The sequence below is a fragment of the Protomyctophum parallelum genome (assembly GCF_964188405.1).
Source record: "Protomyctophum parallelum genome assembly, chromosome: 9".
Taxonomy (NCBI): domain Eukaryota; kingdom Metazoa; phylum Chordata; class Actinopteri; order Myctophiformes; family Myctophidae; genus Protomyctophum; species Protomyctophum parallelum.
The window spans coordinates 26,260,704-26,278,590 of record NC_139706.1 but is presented as its reverse complement, the minus strand read 5'-3'; the positions used below and the strand labels follow the sequence as shown (position 1 = coordinate 26,278,590).

The 17,887-nt window shown below is 42.2% G+C and overlaps 1 protein-coding gene across 1 annotated transcript in view; it reads left to right on the top strand.

The window, feature by feature from the left end:
* Positions 1-17,289, top strand: part of traf4a (tnf receptor-associated factor 4a) — a 33,584-nt gene extending 16,295 nt beyond the window's left edge. The window contains exons 2-7 of the mRNA XM_083773402.1: positions 6,007-6,058; positions 10,116-10,220; positions 11,004-11,165; positions 12,140-12,301; positions 13,335-13,490; positions 14,259-17,289. Of these exons, the coding sequence (XP_083629528.1) occupies positions 6,007-6,058; positions 10,116-10,220; positions 11,004-11,165; positions 12,140-12,301; positions 13,335-13,490; positions 14,259-14,891 (1,270 nt within the window). The 3' untranslated portion in view covers positions 14,892-17,289. The remainder of the gene's footprint in view (positions 1-6,006; positions 6,059-10,115; positions 10,221-11,003; positions 11,166-12,139; positions 12,302-13,334; positions 13,491-14,258) is intronic.
* The last annotated feature ends 598 nt before the right edge of the window (positions 17,290-17,887 follow it).

Below are 17,887 nucleotides of genomic sequence, written 5' to 3'. Positions count from 1 at the left end.
CAAACAGTCCTTTGTATCGGTCTCTTTCCTACACTTGCATCATTTTCTCCTGTTTTGTACCTGAGTACCACAGGAACAATACCTTCCTTATATAGTTTATATAGTACCTCTACCTGCTATAGTATGTACTATAAAATCCATTTCAGAATTATTTCATTTAGTGTTTGTGTGGCATTTAGTCAGTTGTAGCTTGTTTCTTTCTCTTAATGACATTGCCTTTCAAATTGTCAGATGTTGTCACATCACATTAAGTGGCTGCCACTGGTCCTTTGTCACCAACGATGTAAGCAGAGGAAGTCAAATAGGATTTTACAGGTGGCATATTCTGGACAAGCATGCACATCGGGTCTGATTTATCAAGCTCAGTTGCTCAGTTACTGGGTTTCATCAGCTGTGTAAATGCATTTACCGTACTTTACCCTATATATTTTGTTAACTTGAGTCCTTACTTCCCCCCTCTCCTTTGTTCCCCTCTACAACAAATCTATTAGCTGAAAATAGCCAATCTACGAGCTCTGAGGTTAAACTCCTAGTCTGGTATAATAGTTCTACTGAGAATGTCAAAGAGAATGTCATCACAAAGGTCAGAAGACTTATTCATGACATAATCCTTGGCGAAGCATAACATGCACAGTAAAATCCTAATCTCATTGGAATTCAATCTCACACAAGAATACTATATTACTATATTCAATTCATTAAAGCATCCCCAAGGTCTGTATTGGTCCATCTCTTTTTTTCCTCTACGCCAAATGTCGTTGACGAAAATAACCAGTCTGCTATTTTTGCAGAATGTTTGCGTATACTATTATGACATGCCATGCCGGAACAGGGAGACTAGGGTTCCTGTGGTTAGAGAGAAGTTGATCCACCAGTATGACATCAAACACAGCAAAAGTAGAAGTTGCTCCTCCCTTTTGGGACAACCGAGAGAGGGCAGGGCTACATGCCGGCTTAAAGCCAAGTCGATGGAGTGGGGAAAGGAGCTCTGTCCCTGTGGCGTATCGGCTTACACAGGTAGAAACACCACCCACACTGTCTGTCTGCCACTTCACTCTGACCTCATTTAGAGCAGAGAGGATGCCTCAGTCAGCACAGGATACTTACATTAGGGTATTTCTCTGCTATTCACGAGAAGGACTGACTGCTCTGTTCACTACCTACCCACCACCCCTCTCAACAGATTTTCCATCAGAGATTCTATTCACACACTCTGAAAGCTGTGTCCACGTTGATTTAACAGGAACTGATGGGAATAAACCTCCATTGAGTCAGTCGAACGTCTTAAATAAATGGCAGTTTTTGCTCGTCGTTGGCTGATATTCTTAGCGTATTTAGTAGTATTTAGTAATTGTACTACTGTAAAGTAGTAGTTGTCCTACTTAAAAAAAATCACACCCGTGTGAAGTGAGGGGCGCTAATATATTAAAGTCTAACTCATGTTGCTATGATTAGGTGATGTAATGGTAATGTAAAACAAACAGTGACAAAACAAAATCTCTTTATTGTTAATGGCATTTTATGTTTGTGTTAGGGACAAGATGACGTAAAATTTCCCTTCATTGCAAATGGCGTTTTTAAAACAAGCATTGAACTAAAAACAAACATTAAACCTGTATATAGGAGGGGCTAGCGCCCCTCAAAGAAGACAAGCCATTTTCTTTTGTTTGCATGTGATGGATAGCTCGCTCTATATGCAGCTCACAGTAAATCATCATAGACTAGATTGCCTGGGAGGTCTCGTCATAAAGAACATCTACAGTATGTGTTGAAGAACCTGTCCTGTTTCTAACCGTGTGAAATATAGTTGCAGGCAGTCCACTCTTAATCCAATAACAGGCACTTTTGTGGTAACTGCAATGTGCTTGGGATTACCTGCTATTTTCATCATCACCGACCACATGCACTGTTAACTGCACACAACAGTACATGCCATCATAGACATGAATTGTTAGTTATTGTAGAGGTCATGTGCTATACACAATAATGTGTCACTACTCCTTCATTACAGTGTTGGCCTTGGAGTAAAAAATGAATGACTGCACACAGCCTCACCTGGATATGGGGGGGGCGTTATAACTACAACTAAGATTAAACAAAATTCCTGCTCCCTCACAACTTCCTGGAAGTAGAAACAGATACTTGAGATCAGTTAGGCGACAGGAGGCCATGGATGCCTATACTGTGACATTTAAGGTTGTGCTTGTGTTTAAGAGGTAATCCAGCTCTTTTGCTTGAAAAGAAAAGGGGGTTTGCATGAAGACCAACATAAACCTCAATACCTCATGGTAAGCTCTAGGAGCAGATAAGCAAAAACGTAGCAGGCGACCATGGCAAGGCTGCCGATACCATCTCACTCCATGAGAAAGTCCTTCCTCTGGCTGTGATCGCAGAGGTCTGTTTACAGAGTTAATGTGTCACAGACTTTCTGTGCGCCAAAAGCCTTCGTGCTTTTGATTTTTGTTTGTTTAGTGTGCCTCCACAACCCTGCCCGCTACAATTGTAAACACAGGGTTTGTTTGTGAGTCTCTCTCTCTCTGCGCCGCTTAGCATGGAGCAGGTTTCAAGGTTACCCTCCGGCCTTAACCTAATTTATACTTAGTCATACAAGTGTTGCTCGCTGTTTCATCACAATTTGTAGTTGAAAATTAGTTTTTGTGGCAAACAACACCGGCATACTATGAAGTATAGTGAGGTCTCTGAAAAGGCCTTGTTGTAGCTAGAAAGGCTGTTCGGCTGTACTACGTTTCACGTTACACCCACAAGATTAAACCTGGGAGATTTGATTTGTCGCTCTCTCGCCGTCTTCCTGTCAGGAGTCGTATGCGAGGTGACAGAGCGTGTTGTGACGGCTGTTCTCGTCAGTATCACAGGGTGAATGGATGTCTGCTTAATCTGTGCCCAGGGCTTGAACGAAGATTTGTGGGAGAAGAGAGGGGGGGGGGGGGGGGGGCAATTAAAGGATAGGCAGAGAGGGGCTCTAGTCTAGAGGGTTTAAGTCAGAGAACAATGAAGTATTCCCTCTTACTACTGTACTCACCACATGCACTTGGAAATTGCAGGCGACAGCTTTTGTTGTGTTACAATTTAGACAGTCTGATCGTAACCCATGTCTGAATGTGTGAATGTCAGATGATTTTGGGTAATTAGCCAAGGTTTGGGGCCTCATCAGACCAGGATCTCTTGCTGATCAGCAATACACTAGGACAGCTGTAGAGCAGACTGCTCTGTTCTCACAGTATGGGGGAAGGCACTGGCAATGACATTTTAATGTGGTGATTATATTAAGTATGTTATCATGCACTTATATAGCACTTAGTTGTTCACAGTTGTTCTTAGTTATTGTTAGGTCAACATACATGTGATTAGAATACACATTTATCAGTTTCTAACCCTGGAACGTCACTGAGAAACCGGGCCGAATGAGTATCTGTTCTCCATGTAGTGTCATAAACATACTGGACAAGATCATAAAAAAAATGTTAAGTGTTGTTGTTGATGAGGCTATTTGTGAGGCTGCTAGACAGTGCGAGTGTCCCTACTGTAAGCTTCCACAATGTGATAGTAATGTTTGTGATTCTAGTGTGGTGGGCCACAGATATTGAAGAAGATATTAGAAGATAGAAGATATTGTTATGCCATTGATAGAAGATATTGTTATGCCATTGTCTCCACATTGTACTTAATTCACTTTCATAAAGAGGAAATAAGCTCTGCTAGAAACTAAGTGGCCCTGGAGAGTCAAGTTGTATTAATCACTGAGTCAAACATGAATATGTTGTTGTAGGACTTTTTTCTGTGACCAGGGAGGGAATTATCCTGACACTGTGACTAGGCTCTTTTCGCCTGTCTGCCTCTCTGTGCATCAGATAAGTGGCCAGGACTGGATGCGAGTGACTAATTCTCGTACCAGTTGCCGTGCAACCCCCCCGCCCCTCCCCCACGCCCACCCGCCTCCTCGTTCTCGACAGGATGACAGCGCGAGCTGCAAGAAAACGCTGAAGCGGCACAACAAGATAAATAATATAGATGATAATAATAATAATAATAATATAGATATAGGTCCAGTGCTGGTTGATGTGTTTGTAAAGCGTTCTACTATTACTAGTATAGTAGTACTCGCTCATCCCCTATTTCGCGGAAGCTTTTCTCTAGACTCTATGGAGAATAACATAGGGATGGGGTCATCTTAAATCGTTTAATATAAGAATTGTGGTCCAAAAATAAACAAACCGTCTCGGTGATATTGTTGGGGAGGTGTTTCTGTATAGTTTACGATGGTCAGTCAGTCATATTTGATACAGTCTGTCGCGTGGTCGCGGCCAGAGGAGCTGAGGGGCGGGCCTGGCACGGGAATTAGTCACTCACACACTGCATGGGGCTGCTGTACACATCCACTGTTTACATCTCCCCCCGGTCTAGAAATGAGAGTCTGTCACTGCCCATTTCATTTCAGGGTGCTTGTGGGACAAGCCATGGTCTCTGCACCGACACACAGGCCACAGCTGTGAAGCCATTCCTGACTTATATTACCATGATTGAACGGATGAGTCCATAATGACGGCTTAGTAAATTTCACACTACATACAGTAGTAGAAGATGCTTTGCTGGCAGGGCCCTCCTAGTTCCTAATCGATTGACCCTATTTTATAGTCCAGCATGGCTTGTTAATTGGTCTCCACTCTCCAGCTCCATGCTGACACAGTGACCCTAATGGACAAGAGTTACTGCTGTCTCGTCGTGCATTAACCTCCCTTGCAGCACTGCCTAATGCCTGCTCCCCCTCATCAACCTCCTTCTCCTCACAAGCCTTCTCCCCATCCCCCCACTGATTTCAAAGCAGCAGTGTCAGGCCAAAGTGCACACGCATGCTCATGTGTCCTGTCACATGGGGTTGTCGCTGTCGGTCAGATGACAATGCCTGCAGCCAACCAAATTTGTCCAGTATAGGGAGACTGCTGCTTTGTCCCAGGCTGGTTGTTATCCATTAATTGGTTTAAATGTAATTGGGGGAATGGCCAGGGGTCCTGACATCTCCTCGTTAAAGTTAATCTATTTATCTCTTTTGCACAATAGTTTCGTTCAAGCCCAATGACCTGTGACTTTGTAGCACTATCTTGAAAAACACAGTACAGTATCTCATTCATCTGATAACGACTCGTTAAGGCATCTCAGTGGATTAGCCAATAGCCAGCCACCAACATGGCCCTTTTTTTTGTCTTTGTCTGGCAAGGTGGTGATGTCATACAGTAACATGGCGGGGCTCCACCCATTAACTCCAGCTTCACCTCCATTTTTCTTTTACCATCATCTGTGAATATTTCATGATGTCATCGGGCTGGGGACACACTGTATTACCCAGAGGGCTTCCCTAATTGTTCACTGTCTCGTCTGGTCCTTTTCTTAAACGATTAAATCAGGCCAGTGAGTGACTGTCCTTCTGAAATGCTGTAGTAGAAATGGTTGTTTGCATGATGTGAAACCAGATTTCATTCTCAGGCACCAACAGTCTCACTCATTACACTAGTCAATCAGACATAGATTTCCTGGAGAGCACTGCCTGCATACAATGAAGTGTTTCCTGCTTAATTCTTCAAAAGAGAAGCAGGAAGCAGTAGTTTGATTGGCAGCTTCTCTCACCCTACCATCACAAAGGGCAAAAATGAAACCCCCATTCGAAGTGTGTGTGTGTGTGTGTGTGTGTGTGTGTGTGTGTGTGTGTGTGTGTGTGTGTGTGTGTGTGTGTGTGTGTGTGTGTGTGTGCGTGTGCGTGTGCGTGTGCGTGTGCGTGTGCGTGTGCGTGTGCGTGTGCGCGTGCGCGTGCGTGTCATTACAGGCAGCCGTAAAGATTCCCTTTAACACAGATGTCATCAGACATCAGTCAAAATGAATTCTAAATAATTGCATCTTGCGCCTATTTAAAAATGTAGGGCGGTTTAACGCTCGTGCTGGCAGTGGCAGCAGTCGTGGTGCTAACTAATGCTTTCCTCTTTTCTTTTGTTACAGTGAGGGTGTCTTCAAGTGTCCAGAAGACCAGCTGCCTCTGGACTATGCCAAGGTACAGTTGCTACTCACTGTCAGCTGAACTATAGTGTGGAAAATGATTAGCATTTGCATTTATACAAACATTAACCCACTTAAGCCCTATACTGTAATATACAGCAGGTGACAATAATGTTAATTAATTAATTGTCCAAGGACATTATTCGAGCTAGTGTTTCATTCCTAAAGAAGAACATTTTGCTTTTTTTTTCCTTTCTTTCATAATTCTTTGAAAATAGAGAAAATTGCTGATCTATACATGCTCAAAAGCTGTTTTTCTTTCTTTATTTTTTACAATTTCTGGATGTCAGGGTAGAAATTGAGAAGGTCATTTGTAGAAATTGCTTTCATACAGGGGGGGGGGGGGGGGGGGTGTAACAAACCATCTATATAAGAGTGCGAGTCAAAGAATTTCACTCTCTAACACGGTTTCCTCACTGAAGAATGTGCAATGCTGATAAAGGATTCATTCTGCACTTTGTATGAGATTGTCTTGAGTTCAGTGAAAGCTGGACAGAAAATTATCATCTCTGTTGCTGCAATGCTTGGGCACTGACTGATTTTTAAACTATTCCCAATCTGTACTGTATGAAATTCCTCTCTCTATGAAAACGGTGTTAATAAAGTATAGATTTGTAACTGTATAGATTTTTTAACCCCAGGCAGCAGCATGCCCGGTCAGCAGTGCTGGCTAATACGCTCTCTGTCGTGATGTGCTGTGCTGTGCTGTACTGCACTGGGCTGGGAGCAGTGGATGGCACTGGAAGAACGGACTCCCCACAGGGTGGATGAGCTTAGCGCACACCTGTCAGACATTGTTATTTACCAAGGCCTTTACAGGGGTAAATTACCCCATGCCGGTGGTCTTGTCTCTGGGTTGTAGTAACGCTCATTACACTCTGTCCTTAGAATCCTGTCAATGAACTTGCTCAGATAATGCACTTCCCGCGCAAAGAACTCGCTCAGATAATGCACGCCCACTCCCAGCACGAGCGTGGCCTTGCTGAGAGCGATACTGGCATTTCAGCAGGAATGTGTTTGTCGTGTTATTAGAGACGCGGCGTGGTGAGATGACCGCCAACGATGGCAAAATAGCAAATAGAGTGAAACCAAGTTGGAGGGCTTACTCCCCTGATACGCCTGGGTCTAAAGTTATTAAAAGGTCGTTATTGTAGTCCCCTGCACATTCAGAGACTGGAACAATGAAAGACTGTTAAGGTTTATTTTAGAGGATTTGGCACCAGCTCAGAACATGTGATTATGGCAGCATAATCTACTATCTGCTTCAGTTTTGATGTATTTTGCTGCACAGTATTCACAGCCTGCAAGCTGAAGTACAACCCTGTGCCACTGCATCTCTGTTTTCGTATAAATATCTGCTTTACTGCCGACGATTGCAAGAACTGGCCATCACAGCATAATGAATGTGATTTATAATTAACATTAACCAGTTAAAATGGTGCCGTAATGCTTGCATTCAATCTGACACAGCCACCCGTTGAGTTTAACGAACCCCTGTAGAGAGATGGTGGATGTGCTTTGCATCAGATTTTTCTGAATATTAACTTTGATGGTAATGGCTTCCAAATGAATTCTGCATATACTCTCTCTGCAGAAAGCATGTCAGTGCAGTCGTGCACACAGATGAGGTGCACACAGATTTCCTGATATTTGTTAGGGGGTTGTTTTAGATTCTTTTAGAATTTACTTTTTTGTCCTTTGTCCTTTTGTGCCAGTGTGGGAGATGGAGATGCATGTAGGCCTTTCACAGTTATTACATATTTTCACCTAATCGCAATTATTTTAGATAATTGCAATTATTTTGCTACACACACACACTCTGATTAAGGACATTGTACGCACGCACACACCACACAGACTGTGTCTATCAGTACCACAGCACCTCAAAGGACCTTAAAACAAGGCTCCAGACCTCCAAAAACAAACTGGTCAGGCTCCTACTTGGCCTCACCCCCCGAACCCACCTCACCCCTGCCCACTTTGACAGGCTGGGATGGCTTAGGGTCGACGACAGCATCGAGTACAGCATCTTGCAATGGGTCTGGTCCACAAGATTCGATACACCACCAAGATAGTGATACCCATGTACCTGTCTAAATACTTCCTTAATGTAAACGAAGTCCACACCCACAACACCAGAGGGAGTGCAACAAACCATGTACAACCCAGATTCGGCACAAACAAGGGACTAAATTATTTTCGCTCCTATGCCACCAAAATGTGGAACGCCCTACCAACAGTCATTAAGACATGTGAATCCCTTGACTCCTTCAAAACCACTCTCAAAGGGCACCTACGGATAGCTGCAATTCGAAACTGGCCTCTGTAAAATCTGAATCCCCCCCACCGCCCCCCCCCCCCCCCCAATTCCCCTGACTGTATATGTATCTTTTCTCTTTTTGCTTCCTATATGATGAATTCCTGTTCTGTTCTTTAGCTACATATAAGTGTCTATTTGTATGTCTCTAAATGTTTTGATGAATTGAACAATGTGGACCCTGTTGTAAACAAGTGTAATGCTTAATTGGGTCGTCCACTCACAGTTAACAGTCTTTGTATTGAGTTTGTGCTTGAAATGTACTGTAATTCCGCAAACTGTTAATAAATATTTAAATCAATCAATCATTATATAATGTCAATACTGTTGATGAATGCATTCACAATTTATTCACAACATATTCAGGTTTCATAATACAAATGAAATTATACACACAGACTTGCAGGGAAGACATTCAGTTTATTGTAACCTGTGGTTAGCTCAGTGTTTGTCACTTGTATGGCCTCTCCAGTGCTGGAACTGGAACTCTTCTGTCTGAATCTGAGCTGCTGAACCAGAGCAGGGCTCAGCCATTCAGCTCAAGAGGGGGGGGGGGGGGGGAGAGGTGCCAAGTACTGTTGAGGAGTAGGGGTGTTTCGCAATGTCGATGAGCAAAGTATTTCTATTATCTGGGGAAATGAATGCAAAACCCAAATTATGTTTAGTCTAAAATAGAACATCTATTTATTGGGTTATTTATTCATGTTCAGCTGATATCTGTGAGCTTGTAGATAAGCTGTGTAGATGTAATTGCTTCTCTGTGGGTGGTAGGATCCTCGCCTATAAAAGGGAGACTGCAGGCAGAGCTAGTCACTAGTAGTACTACTCAGTTATGCTCGGGCAGGCAACATGCTGACAGCCCGGTGAGAGAGCTGCTAGGGCCCATTTCATGGGCATAGCCTAGTTCAGTTTTGTTATTTTTCCTTTGTCCTAAGTTTTGAGTATTTTTTAGTTCTGTATTTTGGATTTTTGGCCAGTATTATTTTTGCTGTTTGATATTTTTTCATTGTGAATATCTGCACTGGAGCTGGAGTTGGGAGAAATAAAATCCACCAAAAAGCACCGCTGACTGTTTTTGGAGCCTTGGCCCTCGGGCAACTTCACAATCATAAAAACATACTCTCCCCACATGCCTTCGGCCTGGTGGAGACAATAATTGTAATAATAAAATAAAATAAAGGAAATAGCTGATCTACAAGCTCACAACAATTTTGTCCATAATACATTTAACATTATTGACTTTGATTATTGGTACCAGTTCATTGTCAGTCATTTATTTGCATAATGCTATTTAAATTATTTGTCATTCTCTACCCTGAGAGCAATATTTGTTTATAATGCCTAAAAGGCAAACACATGTTCCAATGTTCAATGTTAATACCACAATAAATAAAAAATCACACAATAAAAGTAAAATGACAGCCCTAGAATGATGCATGCAGAGATGTAAATGAACAGCGTAGTGTAATGTAGCGAGATAATTTCATGCCTCATCATATATACAGTACCATATCTCTTTGTTTCTTCACTTCACCACATATGCTTGAACTGATTCATTTTCAAACATAATCTCATAACTACTGTATGACAAATATCCAGAATGTCCTCTGTGCATTACATTTCACTCTGAAATGAACAAAGTACAGAAATCATCTTGTTAAAAATGTTATCAGTGAAAATCACAGACCTACATCCTCACCACACGTTGCAACCCAAATGTTCTCCTATTCCCCAGATCTACCCAGACCCAGAGCTGGAGCAGCTGATCCTAGCACTGCCCATCCGTTGCATCCACAGTGAGGAGGGCTGCCGGTGGACTGGCCAGATGAAACAGCTCCAGGTAAGGCATTTTTTGCCTTTTATTTCAGTGGTTTTCAACCCTTTTCATGTCAAAGCCCATTGTTTATTCAGCATTTGAGAAAGAAATAGAGTCCGCAACACTGGTAAGGAATAACTCAGCTCCACTGGTTTATTGATTCAATGTTTCGATCACTGGGATCTTCTGCAGGAATGATCGAAAAGTTGAATTAGTAAACCAGTGGAGCTGAGTTATTCCTTACCAGTTTTGCCTCAGACCCAAAACTAAAGAATATGTCCACAATTCCACGCTGTATTGATGTGGTAGGCTACCATAGGAGAGATAACAGGCCAACGTTGATCAAAATAATACTTCTTCTACATTCTCTAATTGTTTAGACTTCTTGTAAATTAACTTAAATAATCCAGATGATTAACAATAATGTAACTCTTGAGAGTGTAAAATTAAACCAAATGGACCTGCACCTGCAGGGGTACATTTGGTTTCATTTGACACTCTCAAGAGTTAAAGATCTATAGGGGTCCATTTGGTTACCAACTCTCCATCATTTATAGCTGGGGACCACCTGAACCCCCTCCAGGACCACTGGTGATCCCCGGACCACTGGTTTAGAACCACTGCTTTATTTGATAGATGTATAATGGAGAGAGTAGGTGAGTGGCAGTAAATGGTCCGGCTGACTGGGAATCAAACTGGGGACTTCACCTTGGCTGTAGAGTGTAGATGTTGTGTGTCATCTTGTGGCCTAAAAGTAGTTTTAACTGGCAAATGACACATTTCTATCTCTCTCTCTCTCTCTGTCAGGGTCACTTTACCACCTGCGCCTTCAATGTGATCCCCTGCCCCAATCGCTGCTCAATAAAGCTGACACGCCGTGACCTACCCGACCACCTGCAGCATGACTGCCCCAAGCGAAAGGTCAAGTGCGAGTTCTGTGGCAGTGAGTTCACCGGCGAGGCCTATGAGGTAAATACCAAATACCAAGTTTTTTTCTTTCTCTGTTGGAACCTAGGGAGGGTTTTGAAGTAAACAACTTGTCCACAGCCACATAATTTTCTTTCTGTATGAAAGACTTCCTTTGTGAACTGCATTCAGAAACCCATTCCAGTTATGTCACTCCCACTACAGTGTGTCACTAACATCATGTGTGTTGGCATAAGGAAAGGAGATTTTACTTGTCCTTTCATACTGTGTGGGGGTTTCTCGTGGGGATACTATAAATATATAAATCACTAACAACTTAATTTGTCCCAGCTTGACCCTATGCTCACTGGCCTACGTGGCCTGTCTTCTGTATCCAGTCTTCTGCTCATTAACCACTTGAACCCTAGCATCTCTATTTTGGCGCTAACATCCAGCGAAAATAGTGAATCTACAAGCTCACAACGTGGTGCATTGTGAGCTTGTATTTTCGAAGATGTTTAATGTAGAGCAAAAAACTTGGGAACTCTATCAACTAAGTATAGGGTTTAAGCCTCCAGTTTGTATGTGGACATTTTCAATACTTTCTCAGTTTTAGATTTAATTGTTATATACACATAATTATAAAGCCACAGGTATCTTACTGTTATTTTGTTTAATGATAAGGAATTATTTCACATTCAGACATTTCTTTAGTGGAGCAGCAGTATTCATCGCATATAGCCATTTATTAATGCACACGCAGTCACGCACCCATAATTTCAAGAAAGATTATAATATTGAATATTCAAAAAAGGAAAGAATGCTGGGGTTTCCTGTTGCTGATTGTTTTTGTTTTTCAGTTTGTCTTGTTTAAAAAGAAAAGTGATTCTGTAAAGAGATCTGATGATGATGTGAGCATTGTCAATAAACAAATCTTTAAAAAAAAGAAAACACGAATGTTTACTTGATTTTGGAGGGATACCTCACAACAGCAGTCAGTGATTTCATGGTTGTTTGACCCTTTCCCTCTCTCTCAGAACCATCAGGGCATCTGTCCTCAGGAGAGTGTGTACTGTGAGAATAAATGTGGGGCGAGGATGATGCGGCGACTCCTGTCGCAACACAGCCAGGCCGAGTGTCCTAAACGCACACAGCCCTGCAAGTACTGCGGCAAGGAGTTTGTCTTTGACACAATCCAGGTCAGTTACAGTAGTTGACACTTTGTACCCGACACTGCCAAATGTTAAATATGCATGCATACAATGGGCCAGATTCAGGAAGGAGATTTACGACCAGGTGTAAATGAAGTGCGTAAAGGAGGGTGTATAATCCGTACGATCAATCTCACGTGTCATTCACCAAAGGTTGTGTAATGGCTTAATTTGTGCGTATCGCAGGTGTATCTCATTTAGCCTCTTTTCCAAGCAATTCGCTTGGTGTCGTCTGGTGTAGTAGAACATCCACTCACATTTCACGCCGTATAAGGCAACAGGAAATCTCTTACCTAGTGTGAAAAACATCATATCACAGCCTGCACAATGTACAGATCTCCTAGCTTACAAGTTACACCGGTGAACGTGGTGCTCTGCGATGCATCGCACCGCATGAACGTAATTGTTGATCAGCTGATTTTGACAGGCGAGTCTCTCGCAATGTCAACTGACTTCAGACAGACCTTCAAGCTAACAGCACGTCAGTACCATAGAGTTATATATATATTAGTGAAACGGTCGGAACCAGGTCGTGAGGCACCACATTGCAACTTGTCAACTTGTCAACAGTCATTTGATATTGAGAGTGCTAGATACCCTATATGTGTATTCTGCTGTGTAACTTTGCTGGCAAGGTTCTCCCCTGGGAGAATAACTTTACACAACCTGTCCATTGGCAGAACAGTTATTCATGGAACAGAGATTATATTTCAGTCTCATATGGCTTGTTTTTATGCGACTAAAAGGTTAGCGCACACTTATATGTTCCAATCTTTAAATTACATTTGGCAATAAACTGATTGGTAATTAAATCGGCCATGCATTAACTCATTATTGCACATACAGTATGGACACTGTTTTACACAGGAGTCAGGACCCCAATAGAAACACATTTCTTGGGTTTAATCCTTTTAGCATACTTTTGCATAGAACTGTACTCGCTGTGCTTTTTTGTTTGGTAAACTGTTAATAAAGTATTCAATCAATTAATACAAAAAAATCCCTGTCTGTCTCCCTACAGAACCATCAGTACCACTGCCCTCGGTTTCCTGTCCAGTGTCCAAACCAGTGTGGCACACCCAACATTGCCAGAGAGGATCTGGCTAACCACGTGAAGGATAACTGTGGTAGTGCTCTTGTTCTGTGCCCCTTCAAAGATGCCGGGTGCAAACACAGAGTAAGAGTTTTACATTCAATATACTGTGATGTCTATTCCTTTATTTATTTGTTTTTGTCCACAGTAGTTTTCTTGCTGATGTACTTATCTTGTTTTCTGTGTATCTCTGTTGGTTGTATTTGTGTGCTGTTGGATTAATTGTCTTCTTTAAAATGATCTCATTTGCAACTCTGCACGTGTTGTGCCTGTAGGGTGTGCTTTAATGAGTGATACTTCTGAGTTTATTTTACACTGGAGTTAGAATGTAGAATGTAGCCCACCACTTGGCGGGGAGAGGCAGACGAGCATGACATTTTGTGTCCTCACTTCTGTGTTCATAATTACGGTGGAGGTAGCACTGTCGGCTCACAGCTAGAAGGTCCCGGGTTTGATTCCCAATGTGGGAGCTGGGGGCGTGTTCTCTACTCCGCGTCATCAGCGCTCATACCCTAGGTGGGGTTGGCAAAAAGGCCTTTCCGTGTGTAGTTTGCATGTTCTCCCCGTGGCCCCTAGGGTAGGTAGTGCCCTCACAAAAAACATGCAGTAATTGTCAATGGAAATATAATGTTTGTGTAGGACAAAGTTTGTGCACACACACTAAAAACTGGACATAGGAGGGTCTAGCGCCCCTCAAAAAAAGGAAAAAGGGAAACATTTGTTTGCACATGCTAACAAGTAATAGAGATATGTGTGGTAGTGTACCAGTGAACCTGTAAAGCGTGGCACATTCAGTGCTATCCCCACTCATTTAATATACTGTATTCACGTTACTCTCTTTCTCTCTCGCAGTGCCCTAAGTTGGCGGTTGGTCGTCACCTGGAGGACACCACCAAAGCTCACCTGACTATGATGTGTAACCTGGTCGGGCGCCAGCGGCAGGAAATCTTGGAGCTGCGGAGAGAGATGGAGGAGCTGTCCGTCAGTCACGACGGAGTGCTCATCTGGAAGCTTAGCGACTACTCCCGCAAACTGCAGGAGGCCAAGCTGCGAAACAACCACGAGTTCTTCAGTCCGCCCTTCTACACCCACCGATACGGATACAAGCTCCAGGTGTCTGCCTTTCTGAATGGTAATGGCAGTGGGGAGGGCTCTCACCTGTCCATTTACATCCGCGTGCTGCCTGGAGAGTATGACAACCTGCTGGAGTGGCCCTTCTCCTACAAGGTGACTTTCTCCATCATGGACCAGAGTGACCCATCTCTCTCCAAGCCCCAACACATCACTGAGACCTTCAACCCTGACCCCAACTGGAAGAATTTTCAGAAACCCTGCAGTAGTCGCAACTCGCTAGACGAGAGCACCCTGGGCTTCGGCTACCCCAAGTTCATCTCTCACGAAGAGGTCAAGAAGAGAAACTACATCCGTGACAACTGCATCTTCCTGAAGGCTTCCATAGAGATACCACAGAAGATAATGGGTTAAGGAAGGCACCTGATCAAGCCCTGTTACTTTTCTTTTTTGCTTTCTGAGCCCCTCCAAGATCTGGCTTTCAGACATGACGTCATGTGGCAACCAAGTCTATGGACTTTTAATCATGTTTGTCTTATTCATGCGACCCAAAAATCAGCCATGTCTAGGCCTCCACTCGTGACGTCATGTGGCAGCTCAGTGGGTGCCCTCACTTCACACAAGTATGACTTTTTTTATATACAATGAAGGAGAAAGAGAGGTTTAACATCGGAACTGACACTTAACCTTGAAAACAGCTACACACTTATCCTTAAGAAACGTTGTTTTCTTACAGCCCTCTCCTCTGTAGAACAATTGGCACTAGTCTGTGTGGCAGGGTTGACTGACTGGACTGGAGGACCTTGATCTACCATGGAGGAAAATATGTGTTTGGTCTGCAGAACCATCACGCTCCGAGTCATTTTTTTCCTTATTTTGTTTTACTTTCACCCCATTCTGCAACAAAAAGCCTTGGAAATCAACAGTGCCTAGAGAGTTTATCTTAAGTTATATATATTTTTTGGTTTCTGCAGTACTATAAAAGACAATGGAAAGATGGAGATAGAATGAGAAGAGTGACGAGGCTTGGAAAAGCCTTTGCACTTACAAGTTACAATGGAACAAAAAAATAATCTGGAAAAGAAGTGTCATTTGAATCATCTTGATCTAATTACAATGAAGCTTAGCAGACTCAGCTCAAATCCAACTGCCTTTTGTTTACATGTACTTCTAGTATACTCCCTGTCATTCTTTAAAAACACATAAAGCCCTTGGTAAGAGATTACTGGTGAGATATGTGTGGGCACAAACTGTGTATTGCAGTTTGGTCCACTTGATAATACGTAAAGGGACTTATTGATGTACCAAACACACATCTATAATCCTTTGAGCCAGTTCTGTTCTCATCTGTTGTTGAATCCACCAACAGAAAAGCACCTTTGTTGGTCTTTAGATTTGTAGAGCAGACCAAGACAGTCATGTGCATTTAAGAGTGAAGGAAAAGCCATGTGGCCTTTTTACATGTCTTGGCATGAGGGTTGGGGAGCTATATCAACACATGCATGCTTCATGTGCTACCACTCGGACCACGTTTTTGTACTGTAACCTAACCTGTATTCTTGAAATCCTCTCCCCTTGATGACGTTTTGTCATTTTTGCAATGGAGGAACCGTTGAATGGAACAAAGTTGTTTTTATACACACAAAATGTGAACATTGTTGACAATATATCCTCTAAACCCAGTGGTTTTAATAGGAATTCTTGGCTGTGAAGTGGATTGTTTCACATAGCCTGTGCATGGATGCTATTTAGGGACTGATAGAAACATGGCTAATGTTGTGGTCATTCTGCAAACATGGGGGTGTCTAGAGAGTAGTGCAACGGATTGGCACGCTCAACTCACAAGACTTGGATTCATAACGTGTGCAGCTTCTTAACCACCTTCACCCTGAACACTTTCCGAAATCTAAAAAGATATTTCAAAAATAGTCAATCTACAAGCTCACAACGTGTCGTGTTGTGAGCTTGTAGGTGTACTATTTAACATTTTGGAATACCGGTGAAGTGGTGAAACATGCAAATAAAAAAGGGAATATCCACACTCGCGAAATACGTTAAAAAAACTTTAATGCTTATTGTAATGCATAGCCACAGTCAAAGAAATTAACATTGACAAAGGCCAGAGGGCTGAAAAAATATTTTGTGATCGCGGATGTTTCCATTTTTTTGGTGTCTAGAGAGTGACTGCACCTGTCAACCGTCAAACTGGTGTATTTTCAGCTCAGCACGCATTGGGCTGTCTACACTGGCTGGGAGGGGGAGCAGTCTTGTGCAATACACCCGTCTCATCCTACATCACACAACCATCAGCGAGCTGGAGGTCTCTGATTATACAGTACATTCATAATGTATGTGAATACTAATGTAAAAAAAACACACAAGGAGAAAAAAAAGAAGCAGAAGCACATTCTCTTGTCTTTTTATTATACATGGAAATTCCTGGGTTCTTATTATAATGCCAGCTGATATTTTACAGTGATTTAAAGAAGTAAGAAAATTAAACATTTTGTAAGATTCTGTATTTTTAAAATACTTCAATGTTTTATACTTTTTTTTTTTTCTCGTTGGAGAGTCAGGGTTGACTTTGGGAATTTTCACACCCTTTCATCTCTTGGACATTTGGATAATTCATTTGTCTGTGTGGTTTGAATCTCATATATTCTGTATGTATTATTTCCTTTTTAAAAGTATTTATTTTAAGGCGCCATCATGTGAGCTTGATTGAACAGATGGCACAAATGTTTTAATATGTTGATTGATGAGTGCTTGTCAATTTCTTAAATTTAAATAAAATACTATCTATTATAATTGCTTTGACAGTCGTAATATTTTGTAAAACTACTTTATGTAATACATGTAGGCTATCCCATTTCTGGTGCTTTCTACTAGCTCACCTGCACGCTGCCTCTCTGAGTCTCCCTGTGTTTGTTTCCATTCATTCATTTAAATCTTGCTGTTTATATTGTTTTGATGGCAACATCATTTAGAATAATATGGGAATTAGCTTTTTTAATGTGCGTATCTAAATAGATGGATAGATAGATAGATACATACTGTAAATGGATGACTGCTACAGCTGTTGAGTTTCACCAGATGTTACTCCATCATAAACCTCAACATCCAACTTGTATGACTGCATTACTTGCCAAAAATATGTATTTCAATGGAAAATCTGACGCTTTGAAAATAACCTCATTTTCAACAAGAGATTGAGATTTGTCTGCTGAGAACATGACCCTGTTCTCTGTCCTACCTGTAGTGTCTTTGCTCTATTATGTCCAGAGATGACAAAAACAGCGGGGAGAGGAAGTGAAGCAGACTGTTGCCCTGCTTTGATGTGGTGCCAGGAGTTTGCTTTAGCTTGTAACTTGGACGATGTTCAACGTGGGGTTTAAGGAAGAGGAAAATCA